We start from the raw sequence: 16,797 nt of genomic DNA, 5'->3' as shown, positions 1-16,797 counted from the left end.
GTTGTATTGACTATTGGGCATGTCGTGCTGAAAACACTAGTTCTTGTTGAATCGCCAAAGCTAAGCAGCATCGCTAAGCAAATATTTTTAGTGCCCACTTGAAAATAACCGATTTCAGCTTGACCAATTAGAAGTTTGGTTCAACCTAGGAATCGGCTGGATGTGGTCACTAGGACCAGATGGGCCGAGTTTCAAGTTTTTACTGCACATTTGGCTACCAATTTAGTATGTGATTTGACAAGGGACAGATTTCAGCTGGCCAGAGTTTTTTGCTGGAACCATTTGGGGCTATTGTGAATGCCACTAACACATCTCCCTGGGTCAAATTCATACTGGCATACCTGGTGTGGTTATGCACTTGCATGTGGATTATTACTCAGAAGCCAGTGGAGTTCAGCACATTCTGTCCTGACACACTCTATGACCATTACTTTTTAGTGCAAAGAAGCAGTAGTTAGCCTAAAACAAAAACTTGATTTTGTCTTAGACTGTTGCTAGGGGATGGTTTCTACACTTGCTACATGATTTGTACAGGCCAGTCTTCTCAAGCATAATCTGTGTGGTGTGCACCATCATGGCTTCTTTAAGCGCCACTGAAAGGTAAAGTAGACGGTGTTAACTGGTGCAATCAATGCACTGCCTTTCTCTGTGGCGTCAGTGTTGTGCAAGCTCGTTTGTCTCCCTGGTGGTGTGGTACCTGTGTATGCACTGCTGTAGTATCAGAGCAGGACTGCTACCTAAACGGGCCGGCATTTTTGAATTTCTAATCGTGCACCAGCTGCAAAGTGACTTTATGCAGTTTGCAACCCTGCAGACTGATTCTATCACCAACAGACTGCACCAAGCTGGTACCATTTGTAACTAGCCAGTTACAGCTGGTTCAAGCTGCTACTTCATACATTTCGTATATTACTGTGGCCGAGACCAGTGAAGTCCTACTTTGAATTGGAGCTCGAAATCTTCTCTTGGGCTGAGTTTGGAATGTTCCTGGTCGGAAGACTAGCTGTGAGCGCAGTCTTGTCTTCCGCAAAGTGTGGTGTACCTAAACGGGCCGGCATTTTTGAATTTCTAATCGTGCACCAGCTGCAAAGTGACTTTATACAGTTTACAACCCTACAGACTTAGAGCGGTGGCGCACAGCTATTTTCCTTGAGGGGCCGTACTGGAACTGTCCTGGGGGACCAGACCTAAGTGCTAAATTAAAGAAATTATGAATTTTTTTGTTATTGCTACGGGTTGAAGAGTGTGGCGATAAGCATGTGGAAGTGCGGAACAGGCCCCTTCAACGCAGTACGCAATGCATTTCATTATGCCTTACAGGGCAGCACCGACAGGCTCGTCCAGACCAGCGTGTGCTCTGGCTGTGCGTCTAGCGTATTTCTAGATTCTTTCGTACCAGTACAAAATCGCATGTTCACTACTAGCAGCAGTGGAGTTTTCTGAATGCATTTTCCTAGTATGTGCTGAGCCCCGGCCGGTCCGCATAATAGCAATCCAAAAACGTTCGCTCGGCCTTCGCACAACGGTAGAGTGGTCAGAAATCACGCCTCGCGCCTGCTCGTACAGCATAGTACAATCGGTACAAACCACACTACTAATGCGGTACAAACGCCGGCCCAGCGCAAGCTTACCGACTACACTGTTACTGACTCACGGCCGGCGCCATGTTGCTACATAGCAGCATACCGGACCTTCAGGGCTTCAACTAGCTGGCACCCCCCCAGCGACTCTGCCGAGTGCATTTAATGTTCGGTAAGCGGGCCATATTATCTCGCATAATGCCTAGAAAATATGCTACATACGAAAAAATTAAATATTTTGTGCGTAGAGTACGCAAATTATTATTTTTTTAAATATTTGTCCAGGTGGCGCTCACCTCCACGTATTTACCTCGCGTGTGAGAGGCGCGGTCTGTTTTATTTTTTTTCCCCTCTCTATTGGAAAGCCTCTCCACTCGCAAATGAGGTTGTGATAGCGAAGTGTACGGACAGACCGGACGGTCTTCGAGTTCGGCTCTTCCGTTTCTTTCTTTTCCTTTAATTTCAAAACATTTTTATTTCGACTGTGCTGACTTGCCACTCGAAAACCGATGGCCATGGCGTGCAACCTGTTACCCCCCGTCAAAACTGAGAAACAGATCCTCGAAAACTCAATGCCCGAAGACGACCCGAACAGCAACTCGGACACATATCAACCGAGCAACGCAGTCGACGGCCAGCTGAAGCCAAGGTGGGGCCCACACCATGCTGGCGCTCGAGAGCTGGCGGGCCTCTACACCCGAGGTGAGACCAGCGCACGGATAAGCGGAGCCCGGAGGAGCATCCTTCCGGGTCGTTCTTTCTGCAACCGTGTTCTTTCGGCTGCGACACCAGCATCTTCATTATTTTTTAAATATATTTTGCTGCATGACTGCATATACCAGTGCCTTATTCCAAAGCAATCGCTTCGTTTCTCTCCTGGTTCGTTTCGAAACGGGTACCGAATGTGACCTTGTTAAAAGCTGTCTGCTATGCGGACTTGGGTATCGATACTATAACGAAGCAGGCTGACTAGGTACCGGGAACGCAAGCAGCATTGAGTTTGTCAGATGCGTCTATCGGGCACATCCTGGAGGAGTTGATGGCCCGCGCCCACACCACCGGCGAGATAGAGCGTGTGGACTGCATCGTAGCTGTCAATGTGCCGGCTACTGGAGAGACTCTAGGGAAGGGTCGGTATGAATCACCGTGCACGCGTTCCTTATATACACCTCTGGGCGGTTGACAGTTGTGAGACCTGCTGTTTATTCGGCAGAACCTCTGTTTACTTGAATGCGTGTTTGTAATACTTATGTTCAAATTTGACGCCGACATTTAAACATCACTGCCAGTAGCAGCACTACACCGCTTGGTTTCATTGATTTCCGACTGACATGTTCAGTGACTGCATGTTCGCGTAGGTCAACGAGATTGGTGAATGTGCTGTTTTAGTTCTGTCACCACGCGGGTCAAGCTGTCAACGCCCACTTTTTTTCTCCGCTCGGTCGAAGACAGAAACAGCAAACACTTAACACGAATTAAGATATATTTTCTGCAAAAATGCAAACCAGCAACACGTTTTTCTTATCTTCAGCAGCCTTTTATATACGCTGTTCGCTAAACCGTTAACGTTTCCGCTCCAGCGGTTCCTTGGAGTGTTATGTAGATATTAAAATTGTTCATATTCACCATTAAAAACGTAATTTACACCAGATAAACCTCAGCCTGGCTACTTTACGATGATAATCCGGCTTTTTGCTTATGCGCTGAAAAGAAAATCAGTGGCGATTTAGCAGTAAGTGCGAGAGAAAGGTGTCTGCATTACGTCCCACTGCTTTGAGGCCCTAGATCCATGATACCGCGTTCACGACATTGCAAAGTGTTGTTCAGGTCACTCGACACACGTCCTGCCCCTTCGAGCAGGGATGTGCAATGACTGCAGTGACGTCAGTTGGTGTGTGTGTGTGCGTGTGTGTGTGTGCGTGCGTGCGCGCGCGCGCGCGCGCGCGCGCGCGCCCACATACATGCTCTTCTAAGCTCTCCCATCCCCTCTCTACCGTGCACGTGACCGCGGCTTCCCATGCTTGACACACACGCTTTTTTTTTTTCAACTTAGACACTCCTAATATGCTAACGCATTAAAAAAAAAAGCGTTTTAGAAAAGCATATTAATGAGGACAAACTCACGGACCATTATTGCCTACTGAACTGGTAAATGAAAAAGAAAAGCTCGCCGTGCGGCCAAGCCGTCACTATTATTATTTTAGGACAAGCTTGATGATGTCTTTTACCATGAAGTATTAGTGAAACCATCATTGTTTTCTTTAACTCCCTCAGCAATTTGGCCATTATGGACGCCTTTGTTACTGTTGAGTTTTTATTAGTTATTGCAGTTAGCACGAGTTAAGTCGTAGGCTCGGTTTGAGTGGTGAATTAAATTTTATGCGTAAGTGTCAAATGACCCATTGAGCGAAATGCAGCGCCACTGACGTGAAACCTGGGGAGTTTCGAAGCATGCAGTGATGCACCGCTAATGGGCTCATACTGCCTTAACCAATGGCTCATAACCCCGTAAACGCGGCCTCGCGGCATCTCCATTACGATGACAGAAGAGAAGTGAAATTCTACGCTGGAATGATGAGCGGCAACGCAGCCAGCTGTGGAAGACTACGACGAACGCGGGAGCAGTGGCACGAGCGCGTGCCGAGCGCGAGCACGAGCCGCTTGCTTACCGTGACTACGACAGGAGACGCCGACAGCCTGGGCGCATAAGGTGCTTCGCACGTAAAACAACATATAAACAGACTTGTACATGGGTTCAAACGCTCGACTCCTTTTTGTATGAAGTTGGTGCATGACAAATACCAGACAAATACTTCCATGGGCTATATATATATATATATATATATATATATATATATATATATATATATATATATATATATAGTACTTTCTGGCAGTATCATGTTTATTGGTCAATTTTTTAAACATGTAATATCGTATAAAGGAAAATAATAAAATTCAAGCGCCGTTGCTAGCAATGTATGTCTGAGGCGAGCTTTATTATTGTACTTTTTTCAAGTGGAGCCGTTCTTTGCCTACCCCTTCTTGGTTTCCTTTCCGTCCGACTGTTTCTTGCCAAGTGGGCCAATCCCGGAGTCCGTGTAATAGTAAACTGGGTCGATCCTTACACCCGGGCACGATGTGTGTTGTCGCAAAGCTTTTAATGGGGTTTGTAGCGCGACCCGATCCTGCGGGATTGAAACTAGCTTATTTGCCTCTTCCTCCGGGTTTGGCGTTGGTGTCTCGTCAAGGTAGACATAATGGGTTTGTCTCCCACGCATGCAGCTGTGACACGGTGAGGAAAAACGCGAACATCTCGCCGGATAAATTCAGGAGAGGTCGCGTGGTGAGGGTGATTGGATTCATTGATTGATTGATTTATTGATCACGTGTTCGTCAGAGATGTTGAAGTGTGGACATTGCTGTTTCGTACTTATCCGTGCGTAAACCACTGCTCGAAATACTTCCTTCACCCGCCACTCGCAAAACGTTGAATTATGCTGTAGGTCATAGCTGCATCCACGTTGCATATTATGGAGCCATATATGAACTTGTGTTGCATTTGAGTAGAATGCAAAAGTGACATAAGTTGGAAATAAAATACAGTTGCACGCATCACGTGTCTCTTTACATAGGCACATGTCATTAACTTGAAATTATCCGATAAAGCCTCGTTTAACGCAGATCCCAACAAATACATTGGATCTGCCGTAATTATTTATTTAATTTTATCTCTGAGCAAATATAACTTTCGTTACGTTGCAGATTAATTTTCTGTTCTGACTTCAACGTATATGGTGGAAGCAACTTTCACTGGCAATAAGATGTGTTCGGGATTCATTAATTCATCTTCGACTAGTAGTCGCGTTACAAACAGTACGATAACTTCCTCTTCTGCACCCCTTGCCCACCACAAGCTCCTTCTGTTTAACCCTATCTTGCTAAAAGGCTGCGGTGTTCAAAGCAGAACTGCAACCTTTGCCATTCTGTCTGTTGCGACCGAAGGTTCTATCACAACCGGAAGGTTCTGGTCGAGGAGCGACAGCGGGAACTTCCGCGGTGACGCCATGTGGGAAGCGCAACTGCTTCCGACAGGGAGACGAGGGAAGCTCCTGAAACGAGGAGCAGAAGCGCCATAACGGGAAGAGCGTGAAGAACAACGGGGATTACGAAGCGCGGCGGCAGCAGTGGGAGTTCGTGAAGAGGCCAAGCTGCGGCATCTTTGAAGCTCGGAAGGAAGCGCCGCGTCTGGTACTGAAGTCCGCGAAGCGTTGAGTGAGTCGGCTCGGGACGATTCAAGAAAGGACGCCGGAGTGGCGTGCCGAGCTTTAGTGCCGAGAACAGCCCTCCTTGCAGTCTGCACAAATGACAGCACCAGCAGTCGTCGGTGCGACAGCCGTGTCGTTTAATTGTGTACGACGGCGGAATAAAGCGGTGCAAAAATGCGTATTCCTGACGCGCAGAGCCAGTGGTTGATGTTGCTACGCGTTATTAGGGAACTGAGGGATGCATTCTGAAGAGAGCACGGTGCTCTGGTGCGTCTCGAACGCAGACGAGCCACGGTTCCGCGTGTCGGCGCAGCCGCAGTTGCTCTGTGCGCATGTTTTCATCTGCACCGCATGTACTTGATTAACATAAATGGTGGACTATAGTTTTGAATCTACCTCAGCATTTGTTAGTTGCGCAGAACTCAACAACTACAGCTTTAATCGGTTCGCCTTTGGGGAGGCGGTAGCTACTGCATAGGAAGAGACACAAATGCTGAGTACAGTGAAGTCTCAGTTGATGCGAGTATCATGGAGTCACGTAAAATATTCGATCGTATCAAACAGAATAACTAAAATTTGTATGTTGAGGCGGAAAAGATTCATCATCCATGCTAATTTATTCACTGCTGCAAAGGCCCATCACAATCGGTGACTGATGTTTTGTTTTGGACTCGGTGACTACCGCGAAAATGTCCGCAAATCGTGCGGTCCGAAGAGAATTTTCGAGAAAAATATTTTGTTGCTTGTCACAACCCATGTACACGGAAAACTCAATATATTGTTGCTCATTCCCAGGGCGTCAGTAATGCCTATAGATTTCGATAGAGTGGGGCTTTTCGCGTTCGCCATTTTTGTAGCCTCATGTGAATCGCGCGTCACCGTATGTGCGTCATCGACGCTTTGGTCGGACTGCTTACGCACGAGCTTTCTCCGTTCCTTTAAGTTAGCGCGCAGAGCAACTTGCTAAAGAAGCGGGTCCGCGGCCGACCACCGTTCGGGCCCGCGCGCGCATGTGTGCGCGGGCCCGCGCGTCCGCCTGGCTTGATGTTTACAGAATGAAGACGGTGTGGATGGCAACCGCAGTGAAGGCGTGCATGCACGCGACAGTCAAGAGCCGATCGAGGCAAATGGTGTCCCAAATGGTGTTCCATTTGCCTCGATGTGTGGTGCCACACTTGAGGAACAAGGAGCTCCTCGACAAAAATGCGGTGACCGGACGACAACACGTCAAAGCTTGTCCTCTTGCCGCAGAAAAAAAAAAAAAAAAAACACACACACACACAAGGGCGTGGAAAGAGCGCTCGTATACGTGCTATAATTTTATAATTTTTAACATCTTACACAATGGACCTTCGGTCATTGAATTTTCCGTATTCGTATTATCCTGAAATTCGTATGAGCCGTGTTCGTATGACCGAGGTTATGGCTGTACTGCTTGTCACGTCTGCCTCCTTATACACCCCCCCCCCCCTGTGTGTGTGTGTGTGTGTGTGTGTGTGTGTGTGTGTGTGCGTGCGTGCGTGCGTGCGTGCGTGCGCACGTCGTCTTAAGCAAATTACCGTTCCCGCAAAGGCAGGTTAGCGGAGGAAATTGCACTATAACACAGATTGTCCCCTTTCTGACAATTTACGAATTTTTTTGCGAAACAAGGTTAGGTTAACGAATTCGCGTGATCTAATTTTATAAATTCCACAGTAAGCTCTTCTACGGAATGTGACTGTTGTCATGAGGTCGTCGGCATTTCGCTGTGTCTGTGCATGACTGATGCGTCAAGCTTTCGGGTGAGCCTATAGGATCTCACGTAGGCAGCGAGCCTTCTTCTTCTTCTTTTTTTTTTTTTGGTAACCCACGTGAGTAGGTGTGCGTAGCTTTCAAATCTCGCCTTGTCTCTCCGCTTCTCCTGACGCGTACGAGAAGCCGGTGACGCGCTCGATGCCACGCGTGAAGATGTGGAGGTAGGGTGCGATCGGCTGCCAGCGAGGTGCCCGCTGAAGAAAACGCTGTTCGAAGTCAACAACTACGCGGTACGTAGCGCGCTCGCACAACGTGACAGCTGCAGCCGTTGACAAGCTTCAGCAGCTGTCTCGTGACTGAAGTGTCTGTGCCGCTTATTGTTTTGGCATGCGAGACATGCGGAGCCGTAATCACTCGGAGCAGCCAAGCTGGTCGACCTGAGAGCCTTTCGCAACTCCAACTCTACAGGGTTCCACAATATGTAGTCCTCTGTAGGGCGGTGCCTGAGACACTTTGTCTCGAGGTACTTGTGTCGGTGTCCCTTTGTATACGCGCTACCCCATGGCAAGTGTCATGCGTTACTGGACGGCCCTCTATCGCTGCAGTCGCTCTCCACATGAAAATGCTTACATGTCTGAAAAATTACTTGCTATGTGCTAGTTCGGTCATGCCAATTGGCCCATGCCATATTGAACTGTAGCGAAAAAAAAAAAAAAAAAAGAGCAGAGAGAAGAACAGAGACGCATTCGAGCGTTCCTTCGTTCTTCCAGCTGCTCCGTTTTTCGTGGTTCTTCGAGCTGCTCTGTCTTTCGCATGCTGACCTACAAAGCAGTGCCAGTAAGCGCACCTCTGTGCTGCGTAATAAAAAAGATGAACTCCTACGTAAAACTTAATTGAACATACAATGTTGACACGTATGGGTATCTAAAGCACACCGGCCTCTTAATGGAAGAGCGCATTATATTGAACGAATTCTTTGGCAGTTTATTTTGTTTGATGTAAATATTCCTTATGTGCCGCTGGGTGTGTGCCCATTCTTAGCCAATGCTCGAGAGTGGGTATGTACCACTGTGACACAAGAGGTGCAGAAACCTTAATGTATAACCAGGTGTTTCTGCGAAGGCTTTAAGAAATTTTGTTTTTAAGTCTCCTGTGGCAGGTAACACAATCCTAGTCCATGAGCTGGTGCCCTCGAAGAGGCGGATATTACTTGCACGATAAATCGAAATACGTTATCGACTAATTAACAAAAAAAAAAAAACTATGGGGGCACCTAAACAGTTCTTATGATGTGTAAACCCGACAGCATTACTTGTCGCCGAGTTTAGTGCTGCTGCGTTAGTTTTCCGAGTGTAATGTTGCTGCTTATCAAGCTTGTGTTACTTCGTGGACCCGCCACCGGTTCTCGCATCTCGTAGCGCTGCTGTCGCTCCTTGCTCGGTTAGTACGGCGCGGACGGGGCGGCGAAGCACTGTCCGCGGCTGTTCACGTGGTTTGGCGGTGTGTATACATGTGTGTTTTGTTGCAGTCTCGGTGTTTTTTGCGACACTCTTGGGCGTGTTGGATGCCGTGTGCATTTTGAGTAGCTTACGGGCCCGTATTATCAAATTTTATTTGGTGACGCGAATGCATTTTTATGCGCGGTAGTAGAACGTGCCTTGGTTGTGCAAGTCTGCTCGCAAGCGAGCAAAGCTCATGTAGGATTGACCATTGCACTTGTGAGTGTGGTGCTCTGATGAAAGAAAATAGCGCTGGCTTCATTTCTTTTCATGTCGAAATAAAGTGCTGAGAGTGTGTATATATCGATAAGGTCACTTGCATTTTTTCGTATTATTTTAATAGAAATGCACCAATTGGCGTACTGACTACTACAACTGCTGATTAGTAGCAACTATTAGCACTAAATAATTAGTTTCCCGGTTGCCTGCTAACCGCTACAACTGCTGATTAGCAGCAACTAGTAGTACTAATTAATTAATCAATAATTAATTAGCACTTATAAGGAACAGCTGATTAGTAGAGCGCAGTGAACGGCCAGGGCTGCTGGTGCTGTGGACTCCAACAGCGCACTCCGGGGTAGCGCAGCAAGTAGTTTAAAAAAAAAAATCAATCTGCTAAACGCGAGGCTGTACAAACATTAGAGAGGTTTAGATTAGGGGGACAAGCGTTGGGGCCCCCTAGCTCCTGGGGCCGCGGTACTGCGCATGTGCAGACCCATCTGCACATGCGCAGTACCGCGGCCCCAGGAGCTAGCTAGGGGGGCCCAACGCTTGCATCCCCCTAATCTAAACCTCTCTATTAAACGCCAACGCAGAACTGCACCCGCGTAGAGCTACCTGCGGCGCTCTCGCCATCTGTCGGCGAGGAGAGTTCAACAACTGAACCTAGTCTAGTAACGTTGGTGGCAACAACGCAAGACGATCTGTAAGCCGAGTTTTATTTGTGGAGTTCTCATTAAAGTTGTGTTTTGAGCTCATTGCGTTGAGTGTTCTTTCTCGATGACACCACTTTGCCGAGCGATGACAGTATTTTACGGAGCGGCACCATGGTGTTGACTTTCTTCATCGGTTTCGTAGGCGAACTCCACCTCATACTCTGGGGGGATGTCGTCGTCCATGGGCTCTGGCGACGGCGTCTGCGGGCCCCCGACAACGCGAAAGGCAGAGAGAGCGGCTGCAGCTCGCTGCGCTCGCTCCGCAGCAGTTACGTTGCAGCCGCTCGCTTCGCCCGCCAGGCAGAGTCCTATTAATTAGTCATATTAATTCCCGAACTTTGCGGAGAAATTCAATGGCCTTACAGTTACTTTTGTGCTTTAATGCATAAAACGATGTTTTGTTAAGAAGGTAACTGTGTCACATTAACCATAACTGATCGACGCTTGCCCCGTCTGCGTTGATACATTCAAACGACAGAAATTGATTTTCTATTTGCGTTGATATTGCATCGTAGTTGGCTTTACTGTAAAATATTCTCCTCGACTCGCATGTCTCTGTTTTAATAGTAGCTTTAGATAGCTTAGCGACGACAGCGTTGTGGTCGCTAATACCAGGAATAGCATCTGCTTCGGTAATAACATCAGGGGTATTACAGAACAACAAATTCAGAATATTGTTACCTCGCGTAGGCTTTGAAACATACTGCATGCACGAGGCCAAGCACGTCAGTCAACGTTTTCAATTCACAATATGTAGCTGCGTTAGTTTTTAAAGCACAAGTGCCGTTAGTCCACTCAGCGTCCGGCAAATTGAAGTCACCCGCAAAAAGGACGCAATCATTAGAAAAACTGCAGGTAGTTTTTCTCAGCTGACGCATAACGCTTGGCTCAAAAACAGGAGGGCCATAAAAAGCACCGACAACGAAACTAGAACGGTCACTCTGCACTGTGCGACACCAAACAGATTCAGTTTCATTCTTATCAATAAAGATTTCCTCGGGCACAAGGGAATCCTCCACAAGAACGAAAACACCGCCATCATGTTTTGACCGGTCCTTCCGATATATGCCTGAAAATTACACGGCAACATCTCAGTTCAGTACTGTTCCATCAAGCCAAGATTCTGACCCAATGACTTTGTCAGCGTTTACTGACTTGATAAGCTCATCCAGGACATCAACTTTATTCTTCACACTACAGCAGTTTATAATCAGCAAAACATCACGGGCATAGCGAGGTTTTTTTTTTTTTTTTTCCTCTCTTTCCTCGTCACGAGCGCCTTACTTTTACGACGCCCTGCGCATCAGTATCTCAAGTATAAGTTTTACCATCAATGGTAAGCTTATCAAAAGAGTTTCACAACGTGGCCATCCCCTTTTGCTTTTGCTGTTGTATATTGCATTCGCAAGCGTATAGGTCAGAAGGCATAAGCTGATGAACGAAAAATGACTGTCGGTGCTGCAGGCACCCCGCGCTTCTTACGTTTATTGAACAGTTATTTATACAGAATCTTCGGCGGCGACGACCGTAGTGCGAAATAGCAAGCGTATATGAAGCAGGCCTGCGTCGCAGGTGTTACCTGACCTGCTGCAGAGTTTCATTAGCGGGCGCTGCAGCGGGTATTGCGTTTTCCGCGGAAAGAATATCTCGGTGGGTGTATCGCATAAATAGCTACACTTATCAACAGCATTATCGATAGTGTATCTATATGGCGGTTCAATATCTTTATCGGCAGCGTATACATACATCACTAATCGTGTTATTCCTTCGCATTTCACGGATGTTGCATGCAGCGTCATGGAGGAGCATGCAGATCCCATGGCTTTTTTCAATTATATACCAAGTGATTTGTTACTTTTATAATGTGACGTAGATAAGGAGTAGGTAAAATTATATTTACAAAATATATACAGAGGCGCCTCAGCCAAGATAGCAGAATAACTACAACCACGAACCTGCTCTTTCGATCGTCATCTTTGTCGTCCTGCTGAGCGCCTTCTTCAGAATGCGGTAATGGCGCAATCTGTTGCATTACTCACTGAAGCGCATCCCTTGATGCAGCAAGCAGACCAGAGAGCTCTAAATCAGATTGAGCGTGCACCGCTCATCGAATGGTCAATCGCTCCTTGATCGACTGATTCACCGCCCGTTTTCTGGCATGAGGAAAATGGCGGCGTTATTTATGAACATTGCTGGCATTTCTAAAAATGCTGCTTCAGTTACGCCTCCGCCTCCGAAAGATATCACCAAACACGTATTCCCCATTTATCTCACAATCCCCGACATACACAAAAAGTCTGATATGCATCTTTTGGCAATATTCCAATTGGCTCAGTCGTACATGTTCGAAAGATTTCCGGATTATCTTCAACTATTCAGATGCATTTGTACACAGCGACGGTCAAGGCGTCTCTGCAGCTTTTTTCTGCCCTTCGACTGAAGTACGACGTATATTTCGTATACCCTATCAAGCCTCGTCAATGACTGCGGAGCTAGCAGGGATTAATGTTGCACTGGAATACTTGCAAGAGGAGTTAGCCGCATCGAAGATTGTCATTTTTACGGACTCTCGCGCTGTCCTTATCATATTGATTGCCCAGTTGTGTGCAGCATTACTGACTCTGTCATCAAAATTGCATCACATGGGGTATCTTTCGTTGCCCAATGGCTACCTTCACACGCAGGGATCGCCGGAAATGAAGAGGCTGATTGGCTGGCTTCAACTTCAGCTCGCAACTATACTGTATATGCCCTGAAATTTTCTTCAATCTTGATGACGCTCGTCTGCTGATTCGTCGCAACCTGTCGCAACCTACACAAGCAGCATCGAGACCAACGCGTAGTAAATAGAACGTTCCCGCCCCGTGGTCGCGGTCGAGGCTTGCCTCGTCGCGCTAGAGCACGAGTTACGGAGTCGCCATCTGTCGGAAGCGCCTCGTAATTTTGGCTGTCAGCGCTCAATAAAATCACCACGCAGGAGCCCTCCTGGCCATTTCTCCAAACGAGGGAAGTTTCTTACTGTCAAAATAACCTTGGGCAAACAGAAAGCGCAGAATATTTTGCAGACGCTATCTATTTACCGAATACGCACAGTGAACGCCCATTGCGCGCAGTCGCCGCGATGGAGTCCCCCGAACCAGTTTCTTGCGTGAAAGGGGGGTAATCGCTGAGAGCAGACTATGTGAAGTATGTTCTTATAGTGCGTTGTCTGTATTACCAAATGGAGCATAACAGAATGAAGCCTCAATGCAGCGATCGCACGGGTTGGCATGCATGCGACCGACTGCGCGTCTGCATTCGAGCGCGTTTTCGCACCGTGCCGTGAGCTTTAAGCCGCAGTATATCAACATTTGACAGTACACAGGCAATCATTTTTGCGTGGACGCTATCAGAGCTGTTCAAAAATAATTTCGTTATAACTAAGGACTTCAACGCTATACGGCGACTCGTGATGTGCCATCGCGACGATTCAATCATTTTCTTTCTTTTGTTCTAAATTCTAGGACATTTCAATATCGTTATTTCTTAAGTTGCGTCGCACTGTATGTTTATCGGTCTTCTCAGCGAGGAATTTCCCTCTGCTTCTTTTTGTTAATCCAGTACATTCATTGTTTGGGGCTAACAAAAACATGAGCCTATGCCATGCCTTAGAAGGAACGTGCTTCTTACCGTTCCCTTTCCATTCTGGTGTACTTGTCAGTATCTAGCATCAACAAGTTCATAGACCAAATCTTCATGACATTAACCAGGCAGGGCGCGCGGGCGAGTTTCTCAGTGTGCGCTTTCTGCTACTCAATGAACATCGCAGCCCCAGCGCCGTAGCAGAAATCTTCCTCGCGGAAGTTCTTGCTGTACACACCTGAGTTATAGCCGATAGCTCCTTTCCATCCGCCGCGGTGACTCAGTCAGCTAAGGCGTTGCGCTGCTGAGCACGAGATCGCGGGATCGAATCCCGGCCGCGGCGGCCGCATCTCGATGGAGGCGAAATGCAAAAACGCCCGTGTGCTTGCGTTGTAGTGCACGTTAAAGAACCTCAAGTGGTCAAAATTAATCCGGAGCCCTCCACTACGGCGTGCCTCATAATCAGAACTGGTTTTTGCACTTAAAACCCCTGAGAAAAGAAGATAGCTGCTTTCCAGTTCAAGTTTCGTAATCCAAGCTACATGCACATTCTTGGCCTGCAGGTACGTGTAAAGACTGACACCGGGCTCCGTTGCGTGCGCGTCCGACACTGCGGTACCGAGTGATAGTCTACCACGTCGGACGCCTTCAAAGGCAGCCACTACCTGTTATAGTGCTTTCAAGTGTTGTCAAGCAGACACCCGAAGCGGGAAAACATCCCCACTTGATCAGAACCGTAGCGCAGGTGGGACTAAACTTTCGTTATCAGCTCGCCTCGGCACTTCTGAAGCAGACGACGCGGCCGCTGTGTCCACGTGATCCCTCATATCACGTCACGCCGACGGTGGCGCCAGCTTTTTCAGTGGTGGAGGTCGCCCCCAATACTCAAGCTAAGGGTTGGCTGTGTGAACGTGTGCGAACGTTTATACCATCGTGTACGTCTTGCGGTTGCTGCGAGACACTTCAGCACCTGATATTATAGTGTCCCGCTTTCACTGCGCAGCGCACGTCGCTAGTGAGGGACTATCCTCTCCTTGGCCTGCGGTGTACGACACTCGACGAGTATATGTACCCCAGTAGCTGTGCGTCTCGACGCAATCAGGCTCATCGCGCTCTCCTTACTTATCTAGAAGCAACTAATTTAGTTTCACGTTTGTAGTCTATTTCTATTTTCAAATGACAATACTTCAAACACCATTTCTTCTAAGATTCTTTAGTAGCGTGACCTACAGTGACCGGCCCCACTATGTGCGACCTGTGCTGTGTGTATTCTGCTTTATTTTTGAGATTTGCAATCTTTCTCTTTCTTTCCTCCCCTTCTTCCCATCTTACATTTCTATGTTTCTGTCTCCTCCTTTTTGAAGGATACGCAGGCGTTGTGCCCCTTCCCATGACAGTTGCCAGCCTGCACCTCGCTTTGCCTTTCCTGTCATGAGTATATATGCTTTCAGAACACAACAACAATAATAATAATAATAATAATAATAATAATAATAATAATAATAATAATAATAATAATAATAATAATAATGGCCGGTAACATATAGGATTATATGCTAAAACATACGGCTTGAGACGGGACACATGCACGACGCCGGTGGAGGGCACTGAAGTTGACGAGGGACCATCCAACGAGATGATCTCGTGTGACCTCGGTGAGCTGGCGTAAAACCGTGTAGGGCCCAGAGTAGCGGGAAAGTAGTTTCAAAGACAGGCCGACGTCGCGGCAAGGCGTCCAAAGAAGGACCAAGGAGCCTGGTTTGAAGTGAATGGTTCTGTGCTGGCTATCGTAACGGGCCTTTTGAGTCAGCTGCGAGGCAGAGAGACAGTGTTGTGCGATGTGACGAGCCGTTTGAGCACGAGCAGCAGCGTCGCGGGCATATTCTGTAGAAGCGTGCGTAGCTGATAGCTGATTGAAGGAGTGTCTCAAAGGACAACGTCGGGTGGTGGTCAAACAAGAGTTAAAGGGAGAAAAGCCGGCGGTGTCGTGGCGGGACGAGTTGTATGCGAATGTCACATTAGGCAAACTTTTGTCCCTATCACGGTGATCTGCTGAAACATGCTGTACATGGATAGCATCATGATGAGCGTGCGGTTGAGGCGTTCTGTAAGAGTCTACGGGTGGTAGGTGGTGGTTCGCTTGTGGCGTATAGAGCACGAGCGAATAATATCGGCGATAAGTTGTGAAAGAAAAGACCGCGATCTGTCAGCAGCTGCCGTGGTGGACGATGACGTCGTGAAGCAGCAAGTCTGCAACGTCAGTGGCCCAACTGGTCGGCAGTGCCCGTGTGATGGCGTATCATGTCGCGCAGTCCGTAACTACGGCGATCCACTTGTTCCCCGAAAGAGACGTCGGAAATGGTCCAACGAGATCAAGGCCGATGCGATAGAACGGACTAGTTGGAATGTTTCTAGGCTGAAGTGGGCCGGCAGGCTGCAAGGACGAATACTTGCCGCGTTGGAAGGACTCCCAACCAGCAACGTACCGGCGCATGCCTGGCCAGAAGGACCGAGGCCGCACGCGATCGTACGTGCGAGATACTCCGAGGTGGCCGGCTGTTGGGCCATCGCGGAGTTGGTCGAGAATAGTAGAACGGATGGTCGCAGGTACTACGAGCAGAAGCTTGGTACCATCGGAGTTGGTATTGCGATGATAGAGAATATTGTACCCGCCGGGGTGGCTCAGTCAGCTAAGGCGTTGCGCTGCTGAGCACGAGATCGCGGGATCGAATCCCGGCCGCGGCGGCCGCATTTCGGCGAAATGCAAAAACGCCCGTGTGCTTGCGTTTCAGCGCACGTTAAAGAATCCCAGGTGGTCAAAATTAATCCGGAGCCCTCCACTACGGCGTGCCTCATAATCAGAACTGGTTTTGGCACGTAAAACCGCAGAAGTAGAGAATATTGTTATGGAGCACGAACAGCTGGAGGGACGGGTCGGAGTGATTCGAGCTTAGACGATCGATTATGAACCGCAAGTTTGCATCGCTGAGCTGCTGTTTGCGTACATCACTCAAGTTGGAGATGGCGAGGACGCAGGTCTCGGAATCATGGGAAGTGGAGTCGGGAGTGTCCACTGGATGATGACGTGATAGGCAATCGGGGTGGTGCATGGCGCCGGACTTGTAAAGAACATAAAAGCTGTATTCTTGAAGCTTTAGCG

The 16,797-nt window shown here is 48.0% G+C and overlaps 1 protein-coding gene across 1 annotated transcript in view; it reads left to right on the top strand.

Moving 5' to 3' along the window:
• Nucleotides 1-1,919: 1,919 nt before the first annotated feature.
• Nucleotides 1,920-16,797, top strand: part of LOC119435984 (plasmanylethanolamine desaturase-like) — a 128,549-nt gene continuing 113,671 nt past the window's right edge. Inside the window, exon 1 of the mRNA XM_037702702.2 lies at nucleotides 1,920-2,282. Coding sequence (XP_037558630.1) covers nucleotides 2,090-2,282 — 193 coding nt within the window. The 5' untranslated portion in view covers nucleotides 1,920-2,089. The remainder of the gene's footprint in view (nucleotides 2,283-16,797) is intronic.

The sequence above is a fragment of the Dermacentor silvarum genome, chromosome 1, assembly GCF_013339745.2.
Source record: "Dermacentor silvarum isolate Dsil-2018 chromosome 1, BIME_Dsil_1.4, whole genome shotgun sequence".
NCBI classification, from domain to species: domain Eukaryota; kingdom Metazoa; phylum Arthropoda; class Arachnida; order Ixodida; family Ixodidae; genus Dermacentor; species Dermacentor silvarum.
Note: the sequence above shows the minus strand (reverse complement) of the source record. Positions and strands in the feature narration are given on the sequence as shown.